The sequence below is a fragment of the Primulina huaijiensis genome, chromosome 1, assembly GCF_012295235.1.
Source record: "Primulina huaijiensis isolate GDHJ02 chromosome 1, ASM1229523v2, whole genome shotgun sequence".
NCBI classification, from domain to species: Eukaryota; Viridiplantae; Streptophyta; class Magnoliopsida; order Lamiales; family Gesneriaceae; genus Primulina; species Primulina huaijiensis.
In genome coordinates, this window is record NC_133306.1 from 4625343 (window position 1) to 4642663 (window position 17321).

The 17321-nt window shown below is 36.5% G+C and overlaps 3 protein-coding genes across 8 annotated transcripts; 1 reads left to right on the top strand and 2 right to left on the bottom strand.

Annotated features, from left to right (window-relative positions):
- Positions 1 to 667: 667 nt before the first annotated feature.
- On the bottom strand, positions 668 to 5516 carry LOC140978959 (KH domain-containing protein At4g18375-like). Of its 6 annotated transcripts, none has more exons than XM_073444280.1 (8): positions 5331 to 5516; positions 4209 to 4814; positions 3589 to 4083; positions 2825 to 3064; positions 2478 to 2741; positions 2017 to 2072; positions 1832 to 1928; positions 668 to 1152 (listed from the first exon to the last, which is right to left on the bottom strand). In XM_073444280.1, the coding sequence occupies exons 2-8, from the start codon at positions 4806 to 4808 to the stop codon at positions 1021 to 1023; spliced, it is 1884 nt and encodes a 627-aa protein (XP_073300381.1). In that variant the 5' UTR covers positions 4809 to 4814; positions 5331 to 5516; the 3' UTR covers positions 668 to 1020. The 6 variants fall into 6 exon arrangements, 5 of the variants coding, with proteins under 5 accessions (XP_073300381.1, XP_073300354.1, XP_073300346.1 ...); XM_073444253.1 differs by having other exon boundaries at positions 4209 to 4825; positions 5331 to 5486; XM_073444245.1 differs by having other exon boundaries at positions 5202 to 5467.
- A 901-nt stretch (positions 5517 to 6417) lies between these two features.
- On the top strand, positions 6418 to 9367 carry LOC140978989 (F-box/kelch-repeat protein At1g30090-like). Its single transcript, XM_073444325.1, has one exon. It carries the CDS (start codon positions 7286 to 7288, stop codon positions 8501 to 8503), a length of 1218 nt encoding a protein of 405 aa, XP_073300426.1. The 5' UTR covers positions 6418 to 7285; the 3' UTR covers positions 8504 to 9367.
- On the bottom strand, positions 9050 to 16637 carry LOC140978985 (cullin-4-like). The gene is made up of 17 exons (XM_073444311.1): positions 16146 to 16637; positions 14453 to 14568; positions 14031 to 14377; positions 13476 to 13656; positions 13212 to 13334; positions 12836 to 13123; positions 12370 to 12495; positions 11450 to 11551; positions 11316 to 11369; positions 10590 to 10696; positions 10440 to 10500; positions 10218 to 10349; positions 9974 to 10111; positions 9802 to 9882; positions 9644 to 9724; positions 9455 to 9535; positions 9050 to 9368 (listed from the first exon to the last, which is right to left on the bottom strand). The coding sequence occupies exons 1-17, from the start codon at positions 16528 to 16530 to the stop codon at positions 9255 to 9257; spliced, it is 2517 nt and encodes an 838-aa protein (XP_073300412.1). The 5' UTR covers positions 16531 to 16637; the 3' UTR covers positions 9050 to 9254.
- Positions 16638 to 17321: the final 684 nt, after the last annotated feature.

Consider the following 17321-nt stretch of genomic DNA (forward strand, 5'->3'; position numbering starts at 1 on the left):
AACTAAACGTCAATCTAGAAAAAGATCATTACATTATCGGATCAAAATTATTGAGGTTAATCCATTTGGAAAAAGGCAATGCTTTACGTACCATACTACTATCCAATCCAAATAATGAGTGAATGAACTGACACCAACAACCATTTTTATTTTGAAAGCAAAATAAATTAGGTGTGAATATAGCAGGCTGGTCATCAGAAAATAGATGTGGTTATGGACACCGAAAAATAGTCGCATCTATCCTCATACCTAAGGTTCGTCATTAAGTACTGCTATTTGAAAACAAATAATGAGCATGGGAAATCAATTTGTGAACAACCAACAGTTCACGCTCTTGAATTCCTGGGATGCAGAATACAATATGAAAAAAATTTAAAAGGCTTTGGCAGAAAGGTTATCATGAAGGGTATGGAATGAATAAAATAAAGAATCCAAGTCAGAATAATTAGTAAATGTCAATAAGAAACTCTACGCAAGCTATTGACCAGATTGGTATTTGGAAAAATTACAGTATGCCTGAGACGTACTAGAGACATATCAAGTTTTTGTAAACCGGAAGAAAATACTGCCCAAAGCACCTGCATACCATTCATGAACCCTAGGAAAAGGAACATGAAGTAGAGATCTAGATTCATGACTCACCAATATGAAAGAACAGCAGCAGAAGGAACAGAAATTTCAAGGATGCATATAAGATCTTAGAAATCCACTCAACATCAGATCACAAGGAAAGCAATGCTGGAAACAAGATTTGCAGTCAACAAAATCTGATAAATACTACTTAAGGGAAGGAAGTTTTCTCCTAACTTATGAAACTCTGCAGATAAATAGATTTTACATGCTGCACAACAGCAGCTTGTACCACTTGAAACAGAATACTCGATTTAACCTCTAGATTCATGAGATTTCCTATAGAAGAGACCGAAGTTCACCAGAAACTTGATATATGTGGTAACATCAGTGCTGGAAACCTAGAGGAACTAGAGAGAAGAAATATTGGGAATGAAGAATCCTCATAAGTTAAGTGGCCAATATGAACGCTTGAATCAAGTTTTCAGCAGCACGCTTCTGCTCAGGGGTCCCCGATATTAAAGCCACACGATCACCATTGGAAGATTTTGGATCAGAAATCTCTATAGTAGCTCCAGATATCTGGAAGAGAATGAATGCATATGGAAATATAAGTTGAAAAAGAAATATGATAGCCACATGAAGCATCATATGTGAATTATGCAACATCATCATTTCCTAAATCCTACCCCATGCCCATAGTCCTTGCTAAGCCAAGCAGACATATGGACTAGTAGACAATCAATATGTAAAAGGATATGCTTCAAGCTAGTTAATGGCTTATCTATGTCCCTCCCCAAAAAAAGTTGTCATATACAAGAACGGGAAGAATCTAAAATAACAAGTACAACCAATAACCATTAAATTCAGATAACGACCAATGATACAACAACTCACAAGCACCCAAATTAATGATAAAAAGCACCACATATCTTAGGATGACAATTACTTATTGCCAAGTTCAACAAGCCGTTGGCCTGAAAACAGACTTGTCCCCTTGGTATTCGAGAATTACTGCTCGCCTAATCGAAATGTATGCATGGTGAAGGCAGAAAATTATTGGAATAAAACTATAGAAACAGAAGGTAAGGTGAAAAAGAAACAGAAGGTAAGGTGAAAAGAAACAGAAGGTTAGTTTCTCAGATTAGGCTTGAAGCGGGGAAAACCTCCTTCATTTTCCTTTCTAGTCTTCAACCAAATAACACAGTGATTTTCAGCTTCACTTCTTTCTACAGTCAAATGTCAATGAAGAATAACTCACCTGCCGGATATTCTCAATATTCGTGCCACCTTTTCCAATGACTTTACCAATCGCATGTGCAGGGATAACCATATCCAGAGTAGATGGTGGAGGGAACCTGATCAAATATTGGAAACAAAGATATACTTTTGAGGACTTTAGGCTTTAAGTAAAACTCATAAACTCACCATGGACAAGATATTAACCTTGAATATAGTGATGATGAGCGTGAAGGCAACTGTCCATGGCCGCTATCTCCCATCTTTATGAAAAGAGAACACTAGGTTAGAAGCCAAGGAAATGCAAATTCTGCGGTGAAGACCAACAAAGTTAAAACGGATAAAATGTGAAACATAAAAGAACAATTACATAAAGATAGCATTCAACATCTGAGACCACAAATAGAAATATATTAAAAGTATCACGAATATATTATCATAAATGATTTCCTTGAAAGGAGAAATCTTCTCGTTCATTCCAATAATTGAATTCAAATTAATATAGATGTACTTTCCCCAAATACTGATGTTGGTGGAAAAATATAAACTAAGACCTGGCCCAAGCAGTGATGAGAACAATACTCTGCCTTTTTAGTTTTTTATTCTCATTTATAAGCAATCACGTGCATGAAAATATGATTTTTCAGATATGTAAAGTGCAAGCATACCGATAAAGACTTATATCCATAAGCACTGGAGGACAGCAAGCCCAGTCCACTCCCGCTTTCTGGCCTTTTCTCATAACCAAATGAAGCAGTAGAAGACACACTGGGCAAGCCAGATTGAGCTGGTAGAGATGCACCACCAGAGTATAATGCTTCGCCACCAATAAAAGAATTTTGGCCACCTTCCCTATCCTTTAATACATCATCTCGGAGCCTCAAAACAATCTGAACAAGGGCATCTCTCACGCGACCAACTTGTCCAAAAATCTATACTTGAAACATCCAATTTACATTAATAAAAAAAGGATGCAAGAGGTTTTGAAATAATCAACAAATGAAGTCATACAGACCTCAACAAGTTCATCATTATCATCAGCACATTTGGGCTTTTCACCTTTGGAAATTCTAATATCTGCTTTAGTCCTCTTTCGGATTTCATTGATAATAGAGCCACTTTTCCCAATTATACAGCCTATAACTTTTGAAGGAATAAGAAGCCGCATAGTTACGGCTTCATCATCTTCATCATTTATCTTTGCTTGCAACAATAGCACAGCTTCCACTGCCGAGGATTTCAAGTCATCTAATGCCTATAAAATAAGTACCACACATCGGAAATGTTGTAAGACAAACTAATCAATTGATAGGCAGATGTTTGAATCAAGTAATGAGCAATGGCATGGCACAACAAAATGATACATGAAACTGTTAAGATGGGTCCTGACGCAAGAACATATGTCAATCATGAACATCAAAAATGGTTCTACGTCTACTGCTTAAACCATTGAAAAATTTAAAAGCCATTCCAAAGTTGAGAAAAAAGTTCTCGTCAGCCGGAGAATCTTTAATTAAAATGAGATGCAGCAAGACAAAACTAGCATTCAATCTCATGTCCTATATAACAATTGTTTCAGAATAGTCATGCCCCTGTGTCATGCCTGTAACATCAACATAAATTGTGTGACATGGTAAATTGTGGTCAAACATAATGCTAGCAAATACGAAAACTTAAAAATTACAGTATTATCTGAGCACAACATATGATAAATGAACAAAACAGGAGTCCAAAAAAGTGAATCCAGATATGACATAACACAAATACACATTAAAATACCTCCATGGAGATCACAGTGATGACACACTCATTATGCTTGGGCTTGGGGTCCTCCACATCAACACGAGCACCGCTATCCTGCCTTATATTTCTAATGGAAATTCCTCCTTTTCCAATGACACGCCCAATCACATTACCTGGGCATACCACTTTTACTATCAACTCCTCAGCTTGTGAAGACCCTCCATAGCCAGAAACCACAGGTATAGTAGATTGATAGACAGGCCATGATGTTCCGGCATCTGTATAACCTGGAATATCTAGTGTGTTTGCATGACCTAAAATGGATGAGATAGATCTAGTAGGGGCAATAGAATCAACATTTGAATAATGTCCTGTGGCAGGATATATGGGAACATCTGCTGGGATGATGATGCTTGGAGGAACTTCAGGAATGGAAGTGTCGAGAGGAATTGTTTCCTTGGGCGCAAACTTGTGCATAATTGCTGAAATGGCAAAAAGTGCTTTCTTCACCGCCTCTGAGTCTCCAGATATCTAGGGCATGCACAAACATTTAATATCTTAATTAAAAAACAGTAATAAGATAACATCTCTATAGAGTCAGAATCATGTCGATTGACATTTAGAATATATGCTTATCAAGTAAACAGAAAATTAACCTGAACAAAATTGTCAAATTCCAAGGCGCAAGAGTGAGATGGGTCACTGAGATCCTTTGCAATGACCTTAATGTTAGTCCTCGTTTTGTTTCTTAATTTCTTGATGGTTGCACCAGATTTGCCAATAATATTAGAAGACTGACTAGCAGGTACAAGAAGCTGGCATCCCTCATTACTTTTGTCTTTATTTTTTCCATCAGATTCCCCGACCGTGGCAACAGCGTTTGCAATTGCAGCATGCACTTTCAGGAGCGCATCTTGCGCAGGACTGAGAGGTTTATTATTATTGAATTCCTCGTCAACCTCTACGTCTTCCTTATCTCTAACATAACAATATGTTAAAATAACTCTATCTTTAGAGCCTGGAAATGGATCCACCACCTTGACTTTGGCTCTCGAGTCCTGCCGGATAGAATTTATAACTTTTCCACTCTTCCCAATTACACTCCCAATCACACCATCAGGACACAGAATCCTGTACACTATTAGTTCATCATTGCCATTTTCATCTTTGTCTCGTCCTCTATCAGTCCTCCTCTTCTGGTTCTTGTTCTCCAAGTCATCACGATGGTGGCGATATCGTTTCCCAGTTTCACCCATAGTGCTCTAAACAAAGTCTGGCAGTTAATTCCAGATAAATGGTTTCCGTCAAAATCAGATGTGTATAACACCAATCAGTCATCTAGCTATATATATCCATAATCCATACAAGAAAATAGTATTATCGTAAAGCTGTAACAAAAAAGATGATAAAGAAAGAATCTTGAATCTAAAACCCCTACGCAAGACAGGACTTGAAACAGTATAACTCAACCAGAAAAAAGCAAGGATCAAAAGAAGCTCATGGAGCTTCTACATCACACTAATTCTGCAGGGCTGAGAAAAAGAAATAAAATGTAAAATGTATTCATACACAAAAAAAAAAGAGAGAGATTCCGCAAATAGAGCAGCTTATTAATTACCCAACGAAGATGATTTGCATAATGCTCTTACCTGGAATTTCATTTGGAAAAGACATGATTAAAGGGGAAAAAAAGTAATCTTTCACGAAAACCTGGCCATGTAAAATCATCAAACAAATAGATTGTTGCTTCGATGAAAAATCGCATCGGAAAATCAAACCTGATTGAAACAAATCTACAGACAATTTCTGGATAAATTGAAGATATGCACTTGTGGAAATTTACAAATGTCGAGAGATTGTTAAATTATCCAAAACTTTCAGCTTGCGTAACCCGTGAAAAAAAAAAAAGGTAATGGAGAAAATGTAAATTCCCTTGGGAATGTCTAATTTCGAACCCTAACTCGCCAAATTACTGAAACACCCTTTAAATAAAATTGGTATTTTACATTTATTGTTATTTATTATCTATTTTTAAATTAAATTAAATTTAATTTTCATTTTTTTTAATATCAACGGATCAACAAAAAGACGTATATGGCGTATCATATAGATTAGCACACGCGTTACATGTATTATTATTATTTTAATTTGATCAAATAATACTAAGCAATTAAGACGAAATTATTTTTAATTTAGAAGAATTGTTCGATCTAAAAGGGAAGTTTTGTTTAGATTTTTTATATGTAAAATATAAAGTGATTTGAGGAGATTTTTAGTAAGATAAGAAGTGTAATTATAGAATTAAATATTTTACTGTCCTCTAAAATAATTATTTCAAGAGTCTCACTCTTAATAATATATCATAAATGAAGATATGAAAGATAGTTGAATCAAATATTTGTTAAAATTTGCGTCATAAGTGAAAGAAGAAAACATATATTTAATCGATATTTTCTGGAAAAAATTTTATTGTTGATATCATGTTAAAATGTAACATAAGTCAATAAATAAGCTTCTACCAATGAACTAAAACTCGATGAACATCCATTGAGAAGTGAGAATTTCATTCATAACTAGCATAATATGTTTTAAGTGTATATCAATCATTATTAAAAACAGAGTAAAATTTTTTGTCTCATGATTTATTTTCGTTAAGACAGATTAACTCGATCCAATTTTTTTGACGATATCATCCAATGATTCAGCGTGTGGTAAAAATTGGCGAGTCCGCTCCAAATCAATATCGAACTACCCGAAGTTTGTTGAAGTGGAATGAAAGAAATTCAATCAGCTAGCTTCACTATCAATTTCCCGGATTGATGGTAACACGCTCGATTAGCACGTGCTTAAGGGTTCACTGTGGATAGAGAAGTCAATTTGTCGCACAGTAAAATCTGGAGGAAGGAACTTTTCATATTGGATGAAGCCAATTGGCGATTGTACTTCGTTCCAAAGCAATCAGCAGAATAGAGCCATTCAATTTTCCTTCCAGATAATGTAAATTAATAAAAAAGGACCCTTTTTTGGCCTCGTTTCTTTAGCGTAAAATCTGCGCGAACCGTGTTTCAATCGTCTTTTCGTTATCTCTAGTATAAATTATCTGTAAGTTGTTCCCTTTTTGGTTCTTCCTCGGTCCTTTAAAATATTACTATCTGGTTTGCCGGCGCCTCTACTTTCTGCTTTTAAGGTGTTAATAATCTCCAGATCATTTGTTTTTGTGACTTTTGGGAAATGGGTTTTCTTGATTTTGTTAGCTTGTGTAAATCCCTGTTAATCATTCACTTTTAGATTTTTTGAGTTGGGTTTTGGAGACTGTTGAGTATCTTGAGATTGTTTTGGTGAAAAGACTAACAAGGTGAGCTGTTTGAAGACCTTGCGTTGTGATGCTTCTCTCTGTACTTTTCAGTAAGATTTTATTAGCTTTTGGTTTCTTAAAGTTGTAATTTTTCAAGACATGGGGCGAGAATTAATCAACGGCTCCGTCGATTCAGTAGAGATGAAGAATGGTATGTTGTTTTACTAGTTGTTAGAGGTTCAAGCTGGTAGTTTTTGATCTCGAGTCTTTTATATTGAGACGTTTAAGGAAGTGATTTTGTACCTCACAGAATCTTTGTGTGCACAAGGGTCTATTTAACACTTGTGGCGTGATTAGATTATAGTTTATAGTTGTTGGTTCTAGGATCGAATTTGTTCCGTGCATTTGGTGCTATATATTGCGTCTTAAGGGGTATAAATGCAAAGGGTGCGTGTTTCATCTCATCAAGCTCCAGTGCACAAGCTTGGGGATTCGCAAATGACCTTATCTCCAAAATTTAGATTAGCTGCAATGAAATCCAGTATGCAGAGTCCTTCTCTAGAATTTGAGCTCTCTATCAAAGGAGAACCTCTAATCCCGGGACTCCCTGATGATGTTGCTCTTCAGTGCCTCCTTCGTGTTGCAATCGACAATCATGGAGCCTGCAGGGCAGTCTCGAAGCGCTGGTATTTACTCTTTGGCAGCAAGGAGCAGTTTTTTATGCGGAGAAAGGAGTTCAGGTTTCACGATCCATGGCTTTTTGTGTTTGCGTATCATAAATGTACAGGAAAAATAGAGTGGAAGGTTCTTGACCTGATTCGATTCTCTTGGCACACCATCCCAGCCATGCCTTGTAAGGAAAAGGTCTGCCCACAAGGTTTCAGGTGTGTTTCCTTCCCACATGAGGGTACTCTCTTTGTTTGTGGCGGCGTCGTGTCTGATGTAGATTGCCCTCTCAATCTAGTTGTCAAATTTGAAGTGATTAAGAATCGGTGGACTGTTATGAAGAAGATGACCACACCGAGGTCATTTTTTGCGAGTGGGGTGATAAATGATTTGATATATGTTGCTGGAGGAAACAGCACAGATCTTTTCGAGCTTAATTCAGTAGAAGTCTTGGATCCTAAGAAAGGGACATGGCAAAGTGTTTCTAACATGAAAACAAACATGGCCTCCTATGATGCAGCGGTTCTTGACGGTAAGCTTCTTGTAACAGAAGGTTGGTTTTGGCCGTTCTATGTGGTGCCACGAGGTCAGATTTATGACCCACAGACTGATAACTGGGAGAATATGGCTACTGGACTCAGAGAAGGTTGGACTGGTTCAAGTGTTGTAATTTATGGACATTTGTTTGTGGTTACAGAGCACGAGAGAACCAAACTCAAGGTTTATGATGCTCAGTGCGATTCTTGGGACATTGTGGAAGGACCTCCTTTACCAGAGCAGATATGTAAGCCATTTTGCGTAAACTGTTGGGAATGCAAGATTTATGTAGTTGGTCGGAATCTTCATGTCGCTGTTGGACATATACTTAGGGTATACTCGAGTAACGATTCTGAAAAGAAATGCAGGTTTTCCGTGCTATGGCAAACTCTGGATGCACCTGGATCTCTTTTTGACCTTACACCATCCAGTGCTCAGGTTATGTTTGCTTAGAACTTGGATTAGTGTTGTGGCTGCTGCTGCTGTAATTGTTATCATGTGAGATGAATGGAAAATGAGATCTCAGCGTGTGGATGTCTTTTTTGGATGTCTTTTGTTGTATAATGTATACAAGGATAGTTTAATTTGTGCACTCTATCAAATTGTTTCCTTTCTTGCATCATTTTGGGCCCTAGAAGTCTAGAACTACCGTGTATTTTCACCACGTTAAAAGACTTTTCATCATCAATATATTTTATTTTTAAGGTTAATAATTCGAAATCCATAGTCGTGACGCTTCGAATTTTAACACGGCCCAGCCTGAATCCAACTGATCTTCACTTGAATTACAGATCATTTTTAATTTTATATTTAAGCTCATCTCCCGAAACATTAGATGATCCAACAGATCTTCAATCGAATAATTAAGTTTCGTTTTTAATTTTATATGAAGCACATGTCATGAGACATGAGATGCAACACCACTTCGACGCAGTTGCAACATTATCATTAAAATTACATTCCTGAAGATTTCGACTTGGTTCTTGAGAATCGATTGCATGATGATGAGCAGTCTGAGTTTCCCAGAATACTGGAACAGGATTTTATAGAATGTAGATACTTTCACTGAACATAACGACAAAAATATCATCTATGAGTACCTGTACATATAAATCGACATGGGATTCTCAGGCTTTCAGCTTCCTCATAGAGGGCAGTGATTCCCATGCCGTTCACAAGAGAAGACATATTGTTTCGCAACCATTTATGCAAGGTAGTTGTACACTTGTGGGTTGTTTTTGTCGCGCTCCAGGTATTCTCTATCAATGAGACTTTCAATCCTTTTCTTCAAGTCGGCTGGTTTTATTGGAAACTTGAGCTGCAATTGGAAAAAAAGAGCACATTCAATTTATACATCCTATTTTCAGAAGAAAGCCACATAACACAGTAGATAATGCCAATTACCTGTTGAAATAGTTCAGTTATCAGGAGGGTGTGGCTTAAAACTTTTCTTGTCTTCATAATCCGAACAATAGCTGCATCAATCTATATGAACAGCAGCAGCAACAATCGTATTTACTGGGCAGATATTCTCAAGCAATTATAACCATTTAACATGAGAATCATAGAGAATGAAACAGGGTTGTGTGGAACCTGATACTGACGGTCTTGGAAGACCCGTTCTGTTGTACTGGCATTCTCCTCCACTGTTTCCTTCATCTGAATGGCATTTACCTGTTCATATAAAAGCATGCTAGTTCTTCACCACCAATCGCATTACAGTGTTATCAAAGTATGTATTAAAAATATACCTTGATACGATACAGAGGTGCAGTAAATTGATCATCGAAAACAAAGGAGTCATCATCTTCCACATCTCTCCCTTTGGGAATCTGCAAGGAAAATTTGTTATTTTATTCAAAAATAAATTCTGTGAGCCAGCAAAGAAAATGAAGCAACGGCTGTTGGACAATGATCACTCACTTTCTGAAGAACACGGAATTTTCCACATGCAAGGGACTGCAAAGTTCTTCTCAGCTCTTTATCTTCAATACCAGTTGATTCCTTGATATCTTGAAAGCTAAGGTTTTGGGCATCATTGAACAGCATCAAGACGACAGTCTGGCGCAGAGAAAACAGATGCGATGACACGTTAGCATATCAAGACTCAACTGAAGTAATATTGATTGCGAAAAACATGAAGCGTGTACAATTCAATGAAACTAACCTGAAACAGAGAAACTGAAAGCTCCTTCCTACCTTTTGGAAATTCTGCTTTTAGCACACAATGACCCAATGAAATTTGCCACATTAGCCGCCTCCCACTGTATTTGCTCAAATAAAACTCCTTAAATATATCCTGAAGTGCAATTAAAGTAACTACACATGGTTATTCCACAGAATACTATGCTCTCTATCCAATTTAAATTTGTATGGTGTGTGGACAAACCTGATAACCATTGAGCTCACGGGGCAGCCTGACATCCATGGGTGGATAGGTTGGCCAGTACCTGAAGCAAATCAACTATTCATTTTTAATTTACTAGAAGACTAAGATCAGAGTGATACGCATGTACAACTGAGAGATATAACTATGTACCCTGTTGTTAAGACGTGGACACTCATCTCAATTCCAGATGGGAGTTTAGTCCGAGCTTGGGATGATTGCTTGAATGATTCATTAATTTCCTTTGACAATTCAATATCCTGGAACAACGGAGTAATGCAACTAAGCTAATGACCAGATCCAAAAGCTAATGGGCTTATTGGACAGTTTACTTTAATATGGCAGTTTTTTGTTTTGTGTTGCAGCACTCTGGACATATATAGTCTCTTGCCGTGTTCTTGAAGGTACATCAGAAGAAAAACAAGGTTTTATCAAATGCGAACCATGCAACACAGGAGAGAATAATTCTTGTGAAGGGATTCATTTTACCCGACAATGTCGATGATCTAAAATCTCTAATAAAGAAAGCCAAGAAAGAGTGGAGTAAGGCAACTCTAATCCAACAGTAATCCAATAACTGGCCAGGGTGAAAACACCAACAGAATTCACCGAAGTTGTCAGTGCTAGACAGTGAGCACTAACATGTCTTAATCAATATTCAGGAACTTTTCCAGAACAGAGATGTAAGCACCACAAGGGAAAACAGGTAATATGATAACAATTTAAATGAGTTAGAGAAACCCATCTATTTGGGCAAAAATTTCATCAGAAGCCAAGGGTGGTTTTGAAGAGGGTAGGCTCTTTTCCCACAACTGCAACACTTAATAAAGCTACAAAAGCACGTGCATCAAGCATGCAAGCTGGAAAATTGATATGCACCTTGAACATTCCTTCAAGTTTGTTAGTGAACTGACTGCCACATTCTGTTTTCAACTGCAATAAAAATGTGATAGTATCATTTCACTATGGAAACAAAAGCATTGGGGCCTTGGCAGTAGAGCAGTAAGCATTACCTTGGTAATCATAGACTTCTCCGCGTCAATAGAAGCACTCTTACCCAACAAGAGCCTTTTAGCAAGATCTTTTTTATAGAATGCTTCAAATACGTCTTTACCCTACAGAAGCAGTTTAAAATATACCTGATAACAATTAATTCTTTATAACCACAAACACGCGAATGACATAGGCCTTGTTCGTTTTTGTTCTTTGATAACAGTTTTTCGATTCCCAAAATAAAACCAAATATTATCATCTCACTTTAATTCTTTTTTACAAAAATATATCTTCTCACCTTTCACTTCTGCGAGACAATTATTACTTTTAACTTTCTTTTAATTGTTTCAAAAAACTTTATTATCCATACCATACTATACAAAGAACAAGTGTGATTCATGGGCGTCAAATGTAGGTTCCGTATAATAGTTAAGTAAAATTAATTGTTTTATCTACACAAAAATAAAATATAATCAAATTTCAAAAACATTATTTTTTTAAAAATTACCAACATAATTATTTTTTATATATAAATTCGGTATAGTTAAATTAAAATTTAATATCACATGCTCGCCAAGGGATAATAGTTATTATACCATATTATAACCCCAAACATAATATTTTATCAAGAAATTTTAGTTAGATTTGATATCTATGTTAAAATTTCTCATTTACCTAAAACAAAACAAAACCAAACATACATTTACTTTCTCAAAACATTTCCCCAAAACTACGAAAGAACCAAACAAGCCCATAGTATCACCACCACATATGTTCTGATGATAATACTGTAGCTTCTAACACTCCCTAGCTCACCTCCCATTGCCACAATATTCACTCTGATACTGTCATGCTCTTACTTCTAATCCTTCCTGTGCTGGCGTATCTCTACTTGATGGGTAAACTAAGTCCAAATTGAAAACAGATACATATCTATTACCTGTATAAATCTGAACAAAACCAAGACTTTGTCCAGTGTACCCTCCAATTCTTCCTCTGATGTACCCTTATTTCCAGCTCGGAGTTTCTCATCCACGAACTTGGCAATTAACTCAGCAGGCCGGTTCTAGAAGAGAATTGAATAATGATTATAAAATAATATTGGCAAATAAAATGACCGCGAGTTATTTTTTGGAATGGCAAAAAAAGAATTAAAATAAAATGTTAGATGAAATGGAAATATGTTTGTAATGGTTCATTTTCAGTTCCGGGAAATGTTTATGACAAAATTTCTTGGAAAGGAAACCAGACATGGAGAAAACTTTGCCCACCATATTGATTTCTAAAAAGAAAAATCTTTAGATGCAGTTGTCACACTTTATAGTCACTAATTAGTCAGGTTGAGATGCTTTCTCCACTCGAAAGAGTACTGGTTATATCAAAATAATGTAGTAAATTGACCGTACCTGACGGAGATTAATTAGATGCTCAAATGCATCCTTTATTGTATTGCTAAATGCCTCATTTTTAGAGAAGCTTTCTTCCCATATCATGTCAAGGTTTGCCTTAAATTCCAGTAAGCAGGACACCATATCTTTGTCCTTCTCTTCGTCAATGACAATGGTTTGGCCCGTTCTTCGGATGTATTGATTAAGAGATTGCCTTAATGATTCAAGGGCATTAACCCTGGAAAAAAGCAAATACATTCTTTGAAGATCTTCAATACGCTTCCCATCCATCAGCATCATGAAACCCTGGACAAGGATTAGATCATTAGAATGACAATAAGGATGCAAGTGCAATATGAGCAAGTTCAGAGGAAAACGATCTGTTAAAAGCTGCCTTATCGAGAATCGCAGATATGTGACGTTCAAGTAGTTGCCTTTCTGCTGTAGCTACCAATGGCTTCCTAGTACTTGCATCTACATAAAGCAAGCATCTTTCATGTTCTTCTTGCAACCTCATCTGGAGGAACAAATGGAAAATTTGAAAATATCTCCAATTTACGATAGAAAAATTAACAAGTACTGGTAACAGTGTGCTAAAATTGCTTGGAAGATTAAATTTTTCCATAAGTATATGGAGAAAACACAGCATCATACAAACCTCGACATGCTTTAAATAATCCGGAACATCTGACTGCTGCATGTATTTGACTCCTTCAGCAGCATAGAACTCAGATGTACATTCAAGGAATGGCTTTTCAAAACTTTCTGGGTAAATCCCAAGTGCAGTCAACATCTTCAACAGATGATTAAGGAGAGTTCTTTCGACTGCTTCACCCAATCTATAAGAAACACCCAAATAAAATTGATACTGAAATACCATCAATCTTGTTTACCAACTAATCAAGTTCAAGTCGTTTTATACAATTACTGCATGGTCCCGATTGGTCTCTGTGGGTTAACAACAGTAACACGAATTTATATAAAATCCTTTCTTAAAAGTTAGCGGCATAAAGCAAATCATGGTCTAAATATTACATATAGAAGGTAAAATAAGTAGTCAATGCAATCCTTAAAAGTTAACTGAAATCAGTGCCAGGTCACAAGACCTTACATGCCAAGACATAAATCTTACATGCCAAGACATAAATCATTCTTCACGAATCAAGCTGGTATAAATTCTTCGTCTAGCTTCATAAAAAATATATAAAATTACCTTTCGCTCTCAATCATTTTTAACAGACCGAATACAGTTTTGTGCTCCACTTCTGAAGCTAGACTAAGCTGTTTGCGGAAAAGCTGCAAACCCATGTCCCACAATGAACACACATTCGGTGTTTGCTTCACATATGTTCTATCGAGATATAGAGCTATACCACGAATCATCAGCATTTGATCACAAAACTCCTGCCAGCATTTCTCAACCAGAGATAGGAAAACTACCAGATCTTCACTTTGACCAACCAAGGATTGTAAAGCGGTGTTAATGAAAGCTTCACACTCCTTTTCAATTCGCTGATAAAGACTCCCCCCCATCTTGTGCAGGCAAAGGTCATTGACAGCCTAAAAATTATGATGTGGGCCTGTCAGCATTGCAGACAAAATGTCATCATAAAAAAATACATTTGTTAAACTGACCTGATATAGCTTCTCTAAGTCACAAGGATCTGGCCGTTTCAAAAATATGGCACTGATAGCTGACTTGAGGGTGGCCCATGTATTTTCTTCGAAATTAGTAGGCAGCGTCGGTTTAGCTTTAGAGACACATAAATCAAGGAATTTAGCAATAAAGATGGTTGACGCGCATAATACATCAGAATACCTTGAAAATATATTTTCTACAGATTACCATGCTTAAATGATGTGCTTTCAAAATATGTTTCAATTAATAATGAACCATCACAAAGGTGTTTTTCTTTAACGAACAAAGCAAGCAACAAGTAGACTCTACAACATAAGGAGAAGGCTTTCTCATTTCTATGTCAAATCTTCAATATTTCATTTGTTAAATTTTTTTGGTATAAAAAAAGATGAATTCCTAATTCACAGAAAGCCAACAATGACAATATCAGATTTTTGTTCCAAATTTAAGAAATCACATGCACGGTGGCTTTCCTTGTACTTTCTAGAAAATGAGTTGCAATAATATTCAGGAGCGTGGAAAATTAAATTGTACTTTCTGAGTCTTTTTTCCCTCGATTCTTCATTGTGGAAGAATTTCAAGTCACTCAAAATCCAGCATTTGGAAGGTATATCACCTCAATTGCTAATAGGATCATTTTCAGACCTCATCATCACAAAATTTGAGTATGTACAATCTCGCCCACACATCATGGAGTCTCTGAAGCACACATTCATGAGGAGCACATACATCAGAAAACTTAACTTTTTTCAGAGGTCTATCCAGTATTTTCATAATGCACTCCAACAAGAATTTTTGCAGGAACAAATGAATAAGTTGTAACTAATGGAAAGTAAAGCCTTCTTCATGAACTGTAGAAAAAGCATCAGTCTGGTTCCATGCTTGAAGATTAGCAAGAAAACAAAATAAAAGCTCTTATACTATATGTCTCTCGTTCATTTAACATTGAGGCATCACTGCCAATACAATTGGCCTACAAATAATATAACAATCATGAACTCATCCAGAAGAGTATCCTGACCAAATTTCATGATAAGATAAGACCAAGAGGAGAGCGCCCATGGCCGAGGGGAAGAGAAGCGAGTAGCTGACTATATGGACATGTATTTTTTCCTGAATTTCTATAGATATTTGTATTTTTTTCCTGTACCAGACGTAAAACATAATTGACTTCACCTACCACTTAAAAAAAAAATCCACAATCAATTACAAAGAAGATTTATTTCAGCTTGACATGTTTTTGGATTTTAAACGCATCATGATAACCAAGATATTGACAACAATATCAGAAATTCATAGAACAATCTATAAGTCAGTAAAACTCACCTGTCTAGATAAGCACTGAGATTGGATTCAAAATCAGTTCAATTAATCACGAGAGTTCATTTTCTATGGGGCCACTCAACACGTGGTAGGAAAAATCAAACGCAGTTTTTAAAACCAGAGAAAACCTCAGATCTCGGCATACAAAAAACAAAATAAACATAAACGTAAACTTTTTGCACATCACCCTTCTCAAATTAAGAAATCGAACACTCCAAACCCTAACATTTTCACCTCAATCACAACAAGGGCAACCCAGAATTCTGAGAAAACCTCGGATTCAATCCACACCCATCAACAAGAGATACTTCAATCCATCAAATTCGCATAAATACACAGAATTTTCAAAGGGAAAAAAAAAGGAACCTTTAACGAGCTTAATCACAAGCTTTTTCGTAGGCTGCGGAGGCGTGGCCTTTTTCCTAGCAAGATTAGCGGTAATTCCTCCTCCGCCAGCGCCAACGCGGCCGCTGAAAGCGCCGGAGGCCGCAGATGGCTCCAAAACAACGTCGTTGGGATCATTTTCGATCATTGTGGATTCAGAGAAGTGTACGTGAGGATTAATATGCTGCTGTCCGTTCTTGTTACCATCAACTGAGGATGCAACTGCCTGTGACTTGGCCTTTTTCATTGCTGGGAAAATTGAAGCTGCGCCGCCTCCTACAGTAGTTGTGGGGGAAGAGGAAGAATAAGGAGATGACCGTTCACAGACTTTAGCGGAGGCGGAGGCGGAGGTGGAGGGCTGAGACATAGAAGAATCACAAAGAAGTCACACGGAGAGAGCTCCTCATAGCACGAGAAGCAACGAAGAAGGAAGCAGCGATTGAAGATCAGGAAGCCGATTTCCTTTTTTTTCTTTTTTTTTTAAGTAAAATATACTATTTTTAATTTGGGCTTTACCTTGAAAGCGGGCTTCGTTTAAAAGTAAGTCAGCCCTTTTTGTTCGGGCCTCATTTTGACAACAATTACTTGGACAAATATCAACAAAAGTAGCCCAACATATACGGGCTAACCAAGTATAGTAGGTCCATATGCTATGAATCAATTGTTGGACTATTTGGTTCTGTTGATAGTGGTTTTCCATTTAAAACAAGTCACAGGTTTAAGCCCAATTCTATTTATTTATATTACATTTTGGTACCATATGGTGATGAGATAATAAAAGAAGTATAACATATGAATAAGTGAAAAAATATCGGTATTGTTGAAAAATTATTTAAAAATATGAAAAGTATTAGTGTTGAAAATGTGAATGTTGAATGTTGAAAATTAGGTAAAATTAGGTGTTGAATGTTGAAAATTAGTGTGTGATGATGTAGGTAATGATGTATTTTATTTTTGAATTATTTGTAAAAATTTTCTATAAATAGATCTCTCATTTGTGAAGAAAATCACAATTGAGTTGAGAGAAAAATATTATAAAGTGTGTAGTGTGATAATTTTAAGAGTTTGAGATTTTTACTTTTTTCCGTAAATTTTTACTTTTTCACAACACGTTATCAGCACGAAGCTCTAAAAGTCCTCCATATTTTTCCAAGCTCC